At 40.1% G+C, this 12073-nt stretch overlaps 1 protein-coding gene across 2 annotated transcripts in view; it reads right to left on the reverse strand.

Annotated features, from left to right (window-relative positions):
* The window catches only part of LOC148361460 (ectonucleoside triphosphate diphosphohydrolase 7-like), a 19808-nt gene continuing 7735 nt past the window's right edge, over window positions 1–12073 (reverse strand). For both annotated transcript variants that reach the window (XM_088342149.1, XM_088342148.1), the window contains exons 6-14: window positions 9861–9964; window positions 9721–9780; window positions 9494–9642; window positions 8398–8564; window positions 7435–7639; window positions 7222–7341; window positions 4016–4101; window positions 3768–3929; window positions 1–1884 (exon numbers count right to left, since the gene is read on the reverse strand). In XM_088342149.1, coding sequence (XP_088198275.1) covers window positions 1668–1884; window positions 3768–3929; window positions 4016–4101; window positions 7222–7341; window positions 7435–7639; window positions 8398–8564; window positions 9494–9642; window positions 9721–9780; window positions 9861–9964 — 1270 coding nt within the window. In that variant the 3' untranslated portion in view covers window positions 1–1667. The remainder of the gene's footprint in view (window positions 1885–3767; window positions 3930–4015; window positions 4102–7221; window positions 7342–7434; window positions 7640–8397; window positions 8565–9493; window positions 9643–9720; window positions 9781–9860; window positions 9965–12073) is intronic.

A 12073-nucleotide genomic window follows, 5' to 3' on the forward strand; every position in this document is an offset into this window, starting at 1 on the left:
ATATATATAATGGTTTAAGTTCCTTCACAAATTTGAACTATTCTTTTTCAAAAGTGAAAGATTTTCAGATATGATGACTATTAATACAATTAGTAGGTAGTATATCAATGTGCTGAGCGTCTGCAGATGCAAGGTGAGACGCTCAATTCTCTTGCCTCATGGAAGAGGGCGATAGTGAGACAGGATTTTGATGTGGCGCACACCTCAGCCCCAAACAATAGAATTAGTGATAGTGTTAGCAAGCTAACAGGAAGTCAAACCGTCCATTAGTTTTTTTTCTCGATGCATCAACCTTTTTTTTTCCACAATTGAGAATAACCTATCTGTTAATGTTATTAATAAAGGAGCACTGCATAGAGAAAAACAGCATTTAATTTCAAATGCCACAGTATATTTCGTGCTTTCTTGCTCAGCCAACCGAATGGTGAACAAGATGTAGGGTTCATTTATTTGTAAATCCGACTGGTCCTCACCAGACAGGAACCTCACTGAACGTCACTGAATAATAATAAGAATAATTAACCATGCAGCTGTTTATATTTGAAGTATATTTTACAATTGTGTGTTGCTCAGAAGTATTGTCATTCTTATTATAATCAACTAATTAAAAAAGAATCAATATTGTGAAATGTATAAGAGATCATTTTACTTAGGCAGGATTTACCAACGCAGAATTCTTACCAACTTAAAAGGTGTATAAACACGTTACGTACATTTTTACAGTATTAAACGAGTTATTCCCAAAAAAGGGCCACATTGTGTTGCCTGCTTGCAAGGTTAAGTTATAGCGGAGTACCAGGCCTGGCAGAGTGTTGCTGATAAGGCATTTATTTAGGATTGGCGAGGCAATGCTGTAAATTTCTTAAAGTGATTATAAGATGTATAAACAAAATAAAAATATATCTTGTAATAGTATAAACAACTATATATTTTTAATAGCTCAGACAGTTGTAAGGTTTATTCTCAATGCACTGTATTGTATTGTTGCAGATTTCACCATCAGGAAAAATGAAAGCTCCTATAACACGTTCCCTGTGGTCACGTTCCTTCTTTGATAGCTTAGCTTGATGACACTGCAGTGAAAAGGCATTGCCTTGTTAATCCTTACACATGGATGGGGATGGCTTGGCATGCAATAGTCCTGTCTTTGTTTATGTTGAGCTGATGGAACAGGAAGTGATGCGGGGAATCCAGAAAGAGTAATATTTTGCTACACTTTTGAACTTAAAGCTCGAATAAGCATATATTTATGTATCGCACTTCTTACTGAACACACATGTTTTAAGCCTTGCATTATATTTTAAACACATTAATTTATTTAAGAAAAACAATTGCCTTATGGGCGACACACTCCCTGCCTGGCCTCGTAGTCCACTTTGACTAAACCTTGCAAGCAGGCAGCACAGTGATCAATCACCAATTTATAAACATTCCTAAAGATTAATAGACCAATTTATGTTCATGAATTAATTAGTCGAAATGAACATCCAACCAATCTGCGGCATGTTAACGAGGGAATCATTCAAGTAGAACAGGATAATGACGGAAATCAGAAAAGCCCAAACTGGAATCTGACTGATCAGGATTTGTTCATCAAGTATCTCGACACGATGAGAAGTTCCTCATAACTATTGCAGTTCGCCATACCAGTATCCTAATCGCCATTTTTAGGGTATGAGCACCTCTCCTTCGTCGGCCCAGAGCATGTCCAGCGTGTCGGCCTGCCGCTTTTCTCGCTGGTGAATGCGTCTCAGACGAAGAATGTAGAGCAAAATGGCCAACACCACCACCAACAGGCACAGGGAGAACAGATGGTGGTTGTACACGAAGGAAGCTCGAAGCCAGCTGGGGTGGCTCTGGCGCAAAGCCTCCTGCTGGAGATCCCTGAGCATGAAATTGGATTGTAAAGTGAGTATTCGTGCATGCAATTTAAAAATATAGTATCAGTGATAAGACAGTGACAAATAATTACAAGGTTAGACATGGCACTCCAGGATAAACATGTAATATAGACTATAAGATAAGAATGTTAAAATAAATGGGCAAAAATATTTACAAGGTAGTGCTTGGTCACCCAGCATCAACGGGAAGTCAAAAAAATTCGCTTCCTCTTCCTAGTTCGTGTGTAAACATTCCATACTGTATCTCCAGCGCACTTTGACATTTTTATTGTTTAATATCTCATGCATCCATTCAATATAGTTGGTGTAAAGTGTAAGGAAGAAGCGAGCCGTTTCTTTTCAAATAAAAGTGGAATAAGAAAGCTTGAAGAGGTTGAGAAAATGGTCGGAACGCTTTTTTCAGCCATATTTTACCATGAAGGAGGACGTCGCCTAACACTTGAAGCTCATCTTCCAAAAGTAAATTAAACTTCACTTTATCTTTACAGAGCATATCAGTTTATGAAATGTTTATTTTTTTAGTACAAAACAATACAAGTTACTTATACAAGCCCTAAACATACAAAATATACCACTAAAGCAACTTACAAACGATCCTCCGGAACGTATCTCGTTTGTAAGTAGAGCAACGTCTGTGTGTGTGTATATATATATATATATATATATATATATATATGTTATATATATATATATATATATATATATATAAATATTCACAGTCTAGTGTGATTGTTTAGGGTGGTGCTGGCAAAGAAGCCTACCCAAAGTGACATTTTATTTGTTCAATTGGAGACTGCACTGTTTATTTCAATTTCAGATTGTTAAAAAAAGACCCCATGCCCGGCAAAACACAGAAAATCTGCAGGGTTTTTTATTCTAACAGCGTATTTTTAGCTCACTGCAAAACGTCCAATTTGAAAAAAAAGGTTGAAAAATATATAATAATTCTATCTTGTGGTTTAATATATAATATTTTTTAAAAGTAAAATTTACTGTACTGCTAGCATATATTCTCATTATCTTTCAGTTTGTCTCAGAAATATTTTTTAGTAGAATAAGAAAAATGTATAAAATGAGCATAGATATAAAAATAGAAAAGGTTGGATTTTTTCCAGCTTTTATTTATATGACTATTTTTACAAAAAACCAAGCTCCAATAAAGTTAAAATACAGGAAAGTTGTGTTCATCAGTTAGATAAGTTTTCCCTCAAGATCCAAACCAAGGCGGCAAGTCCACTTCCGAATGGCTCCCAAAAAAATTATGGAGGTTCTGAAGTGGCCGAGTCAAGGTCCGGATTTAAATCCAATTGAGATGCTGTGGTGTGACCTTAAACGGGAAATTCAGGCTCGAAAAACCCTCCACTGTGGCAGATTTGAAACAATTTTGCAGAGAAGAGTGGGCCAAAATCCCTCCACAGTGTTGCGAAAAACATGTTACCAATTATCGTAAATATTTGATTTTTTGTTATCGCTACCAAAGGTGGCCCAACTCGCTATGAGGTGAAGGGGTTAAATACTTTTTCACATAGGTTTGAATTTTTTTCACCTTAATGGAATCCACATTTAAAACCTGAATTTTGTTATTTCCTTGGGTTGTCTCTGTGTGATATTTAAATTGATTTGCTGATCTGAAACCTTTATGAGTGACATTTATACAAAAAACAGAGAATTCAAGAAGGGGGCTAATACTTTTTCACGGCACGGCGGTATATTCAATTATATATAACATGTTATTGATGGGAAAATGAGAAAAAAATACCGTTTGAATTAAGTAAAATGATCCGACAGTTTTTTCGCATCCGTCTTTCCAAGAGCCCTTCAAGGATCAAGATTTGGCCCGACGATCCCAAAAACCTTTTTGCCTACCTGAGTGGCAGGAATCGCGTCTTGTACAAGATGGCGCCCAGCGTCCATTGCACTTCCTTGTCGTAAACCAGCTGTGCAGTCCTCAAACTTCGATAATCGCTGGGGAAACGGAAGCCGGCGTGCAGAACCTGAAACATCCACGCCGACTTGAAGCATTGAAACCTAAAGAAGTAGACACCGCAAAAATACACATTGTGTTTTGGAGTTGCCGTTTTTTTCTCTTGAACGAAATTAAAGAAAAAAAGTACTTGAGTCGCTCGATGTCAGCCTGCTGGGAGAAAAGCTTCTTATCCAGACGCTGTTTTAGTATCGACCAATTGGTGGCGCAGAAGTCCTACATTGTGCACACAGAGGAAAATAAACCCTTTTTTTTCTCTTCTAAAACAAAGGTTGGGAACCTATAGCTCGCCAGTCATAAATGACTATTTTCATGAGTACATACAGCTCAAAGATCAAATTTAACTGCTGCACATTTCACTCTGGGGTTGCTGATCGAGCGTTTTTTCAACCCAACTTTGGTATACGCCAAGCCTAAACAACGCTGTAATCACCTTGGTTCAGTCCAGTATATATAGGGCACATTCTTAACTACAGTTTACAGTCACAACATTCTCCGTTTCGCAATAGGATGATAAGAAACCCTTTCATTGAAAGCTCATTAAACTTTGTATGTTTGCTCGCTATTGAGATACTTTATGACGATGGCCCACAGAACAAACTGCAAATATCCGAAAACACCAGCAAACCAATAGGAGCAATTTGATTGGGTGTGAGGTAGGGGTGGGCGGATCTCTGCGCACAGCACAAGGCACTCCCTTCTCTCTCTCGCTCAGTGCAGTCCATGCCAAAGGTTAACGCGACGATATCCTTATCGTTTGCAATATTATGTGACCTTTTTACAAAATAACTTTGCTTGCACCTTGTTTTGAACCATTGTTTAGGAAAGTAATTAAGGTATTAATAAATATGGTGTGGCTTTTCTAATTTGTCATGAAATATTTTTGCTGTTATGGCTCTTTGCGTCAAAAACGTTTCTGACCGCTGTTCTAAAAGGTAGGTGTATACCAATGACGTGCAGTGAGGTTGGCGTCTGGTGAGGCAGTCAGATTAACCTAAAAATTAACCTACATCTTGTTCATCATTTGATTGGCAGAACAAGAATGCAATATATTAACTGTAGCATAGAAAAAAAGTAAAGCCTTACCAGTAGTTATAAATGAAGATTATATGCTGCTAATTTTTTCGGTAATCCTCCATTATGAAAAAAGTCAATGCAACGAGAAAAAAAATAATAGATGGCTTGCCAATGCTTGATTGGTTGGTTTGTTGGATCCCTTAACCTCAAGTGTTGTTGCGGCACCCTTTTCTGTGGTGTGTCTTGGGCAACCCTCTCCAGGCCAACATGTTTCCACCCAGTCTCGAAACGGGAGCCTTTTGATTGTTAGGCGAATATGCTAACCACTGCACTATGGAAAATACTATCACCAATTCTATAGTTTGGGGCTCAGGTGTGTGGCAAATCAGAATAATTTGTTTTACTATCGCCCAGTGCCGCGAGGCAAGAGAATTGTGTGCATCACTATGCCTATGCAGACATTCAGCACAGTAATAACAAATTTATTAATACTATTCAAAATTAAATTCAGACATTCAGCAATTTTCAAAAAGATGAACCAAAAATGATGACGTGAGAAAGAACTTCAACACTGAATAGAAATTTTGACTTAATATATTTTTAATTTTATACTATGATGACAGGTGAGTCACATCTTCTCCTGCCTCCCCGGATTGCACGTCACTAATTCACATTATATGACTAAATCTGAAAAATATGATGCCGTTTCTGCCCGGCAGTTATACATTAAATACTGATCATTTTGAATGAAAGCATCAAAAAGAAAAAAAAACTGGATGACATGACTTTTATTAGTATTACTGGTTTCTACCACTAAATGATGTTAGTGAACATTCATTGGACAATTTTGTGTATTACTAGGACAACTACCTGTTACCTGTGGCATATCAGATGCGGTTTGCCCATTTATGCTGCTAGTTTACTTGTATACATCTAGGATGATTATAGTAAACCTCCTTTTGTCACAACAGTATTAACGTTCTTTGCTAGCCTTTTAGAAGACAAGCACACTAATGCCAGTCAGTTTAGAACGCTGATGATTCAAAATAAAATACAGGGCATCATTTCCATTTGAAGGAACCTCAGAAAAAGTCTTTTGAATTATACCTTGCCCTCATGTAAGATTCAAATCAGGGGGTGTTTAAATGGTGAGCTGTGAAGCACTTTTGAGACTTTTTGTGACATTAATGTGACTTAACTTGCTCATGCTATCACTTATTTTATTACAGATGCTGCCTGACTTAAGAACGAGTTTGGTTCCGGACGATTGTTCGTAAGTTGAATTCGTTCGTAAGTTTCTTCAGTGCTATATTTTGTATGTTTAAGGTTTATAGAAGTATGTTTAAGGCTTGTATACGTAACCTGTAGTTTTGCACTGAAAAATATACATTTGCTTTATAAAGATATATAAAGTTAACTTTAACTTACTTTTGGAAGACACGCTTCAAGAGGTCCTCCTCAGTGGTCAAAGTGTCCGAAAAAAAGCGTTCCGACCATTTTCTCGACCGCATCAAGCCCTTCTTATTCGACTTTCATTTCAAAAGAAACAGCTCGCCTCTTCTTTACACTATACACCAACCATATTGAATGGATGCCCGAGACATTAAACGATAAAAATCTCAAAGTTCTTAGCGCGCTGGAGATCGTGTAGGTGTAGAATATGAGGTGCACATGATTGATGTCAGAAGAGCAAAGTATGTTGCGAGAGTTTTGTTTTGGAGATAGTTCAGTGTGTTTCCAATAGACGGGTGCTGACGGTTGTCGCTTTCCAAAGAGACCGTAAGTGTATTTTTTCATGAACGAGGGGCATTACCCACACAAAGCGACACACTACATTGGTGGCAGCGGTGGGATTATGAGCAGGTTGAAGAGAGATGTTCACACACGAACTAGGAAGATGAAGCGGAATTTTCCACTTCCGGGTGGATGCTGGGTGACCTCTCATGGCGCCACACGCCGATGGTGGAGGAAAGAAGCACTACAGTACTGTCCTGTACTCGGAAAAATGTTCACACAATACAAAAACTAACTTACAGCAGTGTCCGAATATTTTTCGACATCCCGAAAAAATGTTCGTATCTACCGTTTTACTTAAGTCGAATGGCCGTAAGTAGGGGAGCGTCTGTATTTAGGGGTGAGGTTGCACCAAATCAGGACCCTTGGTCTCACTATCGCCCTCTGCCACGAGGCAACATAATCACGTGCCTCACACTGCATTTAAAGACGCTCAGCACTGTAATACTATTTGTATTAATAATATTCATAATATAATGTACCTCACCTGCCTAACATGACTGCACATCACTAGTCTATACATACCTTGGCAGCCTTGGCGTATTTATTGCTGTCGTACTGTCCGCCTATGCGCAGCACGTCCTCCATGCAGTAGTAAAACTCAGAAAATCCATAAAACTCACTGTTGCTGAAGTTGATGGGTGCCTAAAAACAGGAAAAAAAAAAATTAATATGGGCTCATCAATTATGCAACCTGCTTGTGACAGACAGTTGTAAAATATACAGCCTTTGCTTTACCTGATAGACGCCCCCAGTTGCTGTCATAGTGCCGTTGCGGAGACCGAGGAAGGGCTGGATGGCCTGCAGGCAGCGGCTCCAGTCTCCCTGTCCTCGAAGGTGCACGGTGCGGTTGTCTTGGCCCAGCGAATGGGACAAGGCCATGGGTAGGCAGGGGTCCAGGTAGGGTTTGTTCTCACTCAGGCCCATTTGTGCGCTCAGGAACCTAAAGCGGCATCACCAAACAAGATCTGTTACTAGCAGTTAATGCGTAGCAAAACCATCACAAAGGCCGACCGACCAGTCAGAAGATGAAAAGATGCTCAAAAGTCTTTACCTGGTCGGATTTCACAGACCCCTGGAGGCAGATTACATTGACATGGAAACACACAGGACTGAATATAAAAGTATCTAATAATGATCGGATTCTTGCTTGGGCCGGGCAACAGTTGAATATGTTTGATTAGGTGTAATTACATCGGGTTCTTGTGGTTGACTGATTATTCAAATCAGAAATTACAAAAAACAAGCTTTCAAACCCCTTTGTATAACACTTATTTTTCAATGCATTGTCATCTAAATTTAAGTGCCATATCATTTGCTTTGCTTTCAAAATTCTTATTACACAAGCTGTTTAATTTGTACTGTGAATCTCAATTTTGAATATGTTCAATTCCCACGGCACCAATGTTAAGCAAAAGTGGTTGCCGACATTTGTTGACTGATCAATCCTTGCTTAAATACGGCGATTTAACACTGTTAAACCCCACAAACGTTGAGGCTTTTATAGGTATAAAATAACTGCGTGTGTACACGACTAAATACAGTATAAAAAACCGCAAGGGCAACTTTATTTTCTTTCTGAGCGGCCCAGTACCAAATAGCCCACGGTCTTCGCCTCAATGGTTACCAACCACAGTAATAGCCAACACAAAGATAACATTACAAATGTATTTTCCTATTGTTATCTGAATTAGATATTACCTGTTGTTGTCGAGCGTCCTGTTGATGATGGCTTGCTCGTAGCGCTGTCGGGCCAAGTTGCCGCCAAAGCCCAAGAAAGTGGTGACGTAAACACGGTACACGTGCTGCGTGTGCTCCACGTCGCAGCCCAGGTTGAACTCGGCAAGGACGCTCTTGCCCGCCTCCTCCTGAAGCAACACAAATGGCTCAAGTTATGGCTTCAATGTATTCACAAACAGAAATTTTCTTTTTACATGGTTGCATGGGGTTTGTAAACCTGCCACTTGTTTGCCTTCACTTCCTTTTAGGTAGGCGATTTTGGCTTTTCTTTTGTGTTTTTCTCTGCGTGTGCCACAGATGTAAAAATTTGTGCAACTAGCACCTCGTTAGCAACGGGGCTGCCGAGGGCTTTCCCTTTTTTTTTGGTTCCAAATTGGTGCTCGTAGGCTGACCACCGTGTGTTTGTTTGGCCGACTAGCCTAGCGTTAGTGGCGGTTTTGCTTTGTTTTTTGGTCTGTTCCCAGCCAGCTTTGCCTTTTTCGCCGAACCCGTTGACGCTTTTGTTTGTTGGTTCCCGGTTAGCCTGGCTGCTCACTGCGTGTTTTTTGGGCGGCTGACTTGCGTTTTTTCTTCTTGGAGCAGGCGCCTTTCGTTGATCGGTCCGAGTCAGCCCCAGCCCCCCGTTGGGAGCTTTCAATGTATTTTTTTTGCCAGTTACCTTGTTTTTGGCTGCCAACTCTTTGTTATACCATTACTGCATCTACCCTGCAACGCCTAGGGAATCCCCACCAAAACCACCCAGACTTCACTTAAAACACTTGAAACCTGTTTTCGACTAATAAACACGTAAAACAATATATCATCTGGCTTGCTACGGTGATGTTCCTCCGATGATGTCACAGCTCAGGAGGACAAAGACAAGACATGCTGTCTTCAAAATGCATTACTTTAGAAAATATTTAAGAGTACACATATAAAAAAATAATAACAAAATATATATATTTATATATATATAATGCAAAAAAACAAATACTTTTTCCTAACCTTATGCATGTTTAAGAATGTCATTACCTCTAATTACGCTACTGGTTAGTTACAGCAAATCAGTCACTCTTACCTCTTGCGGCGAACTGAAGGTGATGGCGCCAGGCACCTCATAAGCGATTTGGAGCGAGGCTCCACCCATGTCCATGATGCCCACCGTGCGGCGACGGCTGATTGGTTGCTGGTTTTGGGAGCCAGTGGTCACTTCCACCTTGGCGTCGTCTGTGCCGCGGAAAAGGACAAACTTGAGTTTTTACACCTAAAATTAATGATGGTGGCGGCATGTGCAGCGTTCCTCACCATCATCTGCGTGGTCAAAGCGGCCTAACACGAAGTTGATGCCGATCCAAGCATAAACACCTCGGAACAAACACGAAAACACCTTAGTGCCTGCATGCCTTTGCTTTTTCCCGAATACGTTAAAAGAATTATCAGCTCACCTTCCTGCTTCCCGGAGATGACTTCCGCATGGGAGTGGGAAAACAGGAAGTCAAAGTCCAGAGGAATGTCATTCACCAGGTCGTCCAAGATGGCAGCCTGTTGGCTTCAGGACAAATAGTGACAAGTTTTATTTGTCCGCTAGATGTCGCTGCATTGTGTCATGCAACTGAAAGTGAGTGCTAAAGAGCACAAAGAATACAAACTACGTAGACTTCAACATAACCAAACTGCTCAATTTTTCGACTTTTTTTGCCCATTCTTTCACAAGCTTTTTGTTTATTGGGTACCAGTAGCAGCAAGATGGGAGAAAATTATGTCAGCTCCCTCTAGGTCAGGGGTCGGGAACCTTTTTGACTCAAAGAGCCATAAAAGCAAAAAAAATTTTATTTTGGGAAAGAGCCACACCATATATTATGAGACAAATTTACTAAATTGCTAAACCCGCGCCCCAGACTAAAGCTTAGTCTTCAGCACATTTATTTTTGATGATTTGATAAAAATTATGAAAAGAGAATAATGCCAGAGCCCCTGTCCCAAAATCAACAAACATAGCACTTTAAACTTGTCTCTTTCTTGCAATTACTCAAGATCGGTTAAACTCCTTTTGACCCTTTTTTCATACATATTGGTTTCAAAACCAGATGCAAGCAGTTATTGTGTAAAAACGTCACAACATTCTGCAAATAGGGAGCCTGATGAGCTCACTTTTGGCGCAGACGGCATAGGGCGAGAGATGGGAGGGAGTGCTTGCACTTTTTGCATAGCTCCACCCATCCCTCCCACTCACCCAATCAAATGACTAAGTTCTCTTCCGGTGTTTTGGCCTATTTACAGTTCTGTGGATTCATCATAAGGTATCTGAACACAGATTATATAGTGAACTTTTATATAAAGGATTCTTTAGCGTTGTACAGCCAAAACGAGTTTTTTTTCCCGCTTTTTGTGTGACACCTTGACTGTAAATTGTAGTGAAAAACGTGCCCTATATATACTGGACTGTCTCAGAAAATTAGAATATTGTGATAAAGTTCTTTATTTTCTGTAATACAATTAAAAAAACAAAAATGTCATACATTCTGGATTCATTACACATCAACTGAACTATTTCAAGCCTTTTATTATTTGAATATTGCTGATTTTGGCTTACAGCTGAAAAAAACTCAAAAATCCTATCTCAAAATATTAGAATACTTCCTCAGACCAAGTAAAAAAAATAATTTCATAACAGCAAAACTAAATCAAACATTTGAAAATGTCCATTGATGCACTCAGTACTTGGTTGGGAATCCTTTTGCACGGATTACTGCATCAATCCGGCGTGGCATGGAGGCAATCAGCCTGTGGCATTGCTGAGGTGTTATTGATGCCCAGGATGCTTCGATAGCGGCCTTCAGCTCATTTGCATTTGTAGGTCTGGTGTCTTTCATCTTCTTCTTAACTATACCCCACAAATTCTCGATGGGGTTCAGGTCAGGGGAATTAGCAGGCCAATCAAGGACAGTGATGCCATGGTCAGTGCACCAGTTACTGGTGGTTTTGGCACTGTGGGCAGGTGCCAGATCATGCTGGAAAATGAAATACTCATCTCCATAGAGCTTTTCAGCAGATGGAAGCATGTAGTGCTCTAAAATCTCTTGGTACACAGTTGCATTTACTCTGGACTTGATGAAACACAGTGGACCAACACCAGCAGCTGACATGGCTCCCCAAACCATTGCTGACTGTGGGAACTTCACACTGGATTTCAAGCAACTTGGATTTTGCTCCTCTCCAGCCTTTCTCCAGACTCTGGCGCCTTGACTTCCAAATGAAATGCAAAACTTGCTTTCGTCTGAAAAGAGGACTTTGGACCACTCTACAACTGTCCAGTGCTTCTTCTCCATAGCCCAAGTCAGACGCTTCTTCCGTTGTCTTGAGTTCAGAAGTGGCTTGACCATGGGAATACGGCTATTGTAGCCCATTTCCCGGACACGTCTGTGAACTGTGGCTTTTGATACCTGGACTCCAGCTTCAGCCCACTGTCTTTGAAGCTCCCTCAAATTCTGGAAGCGGCTCTTCTTCACAATTTTGTTAAGGCTGCGGTCATCTCTCTTGGTTGTGCAGCGTTTCCGGCCACATTTTTCCCTTCCAACAGACTTTTTGTGGATATGCTTTGAAACTGCACTCTGTGAACAGCCTGCTCTTTGAGAAATTTCTTTTTGTGTCTTACCCT

The sequence above is a fragment of the Urocampus carinirostris genome, chromosome 8 (genome assembly GCF_059441175.1).
Source record: "Urocampus carinirostris isolate Australia breed hairy pipefish chromosome 8, RoL_Ucar_1.0, whole genome shotgun sequence".
Taxonomy (NCBI): Eukaryota; Metazoa; Chordata; class Actinopteri; order Syngnathiformes; family Syngnathidae; genus Urocampus; species Urocampus carinirostris.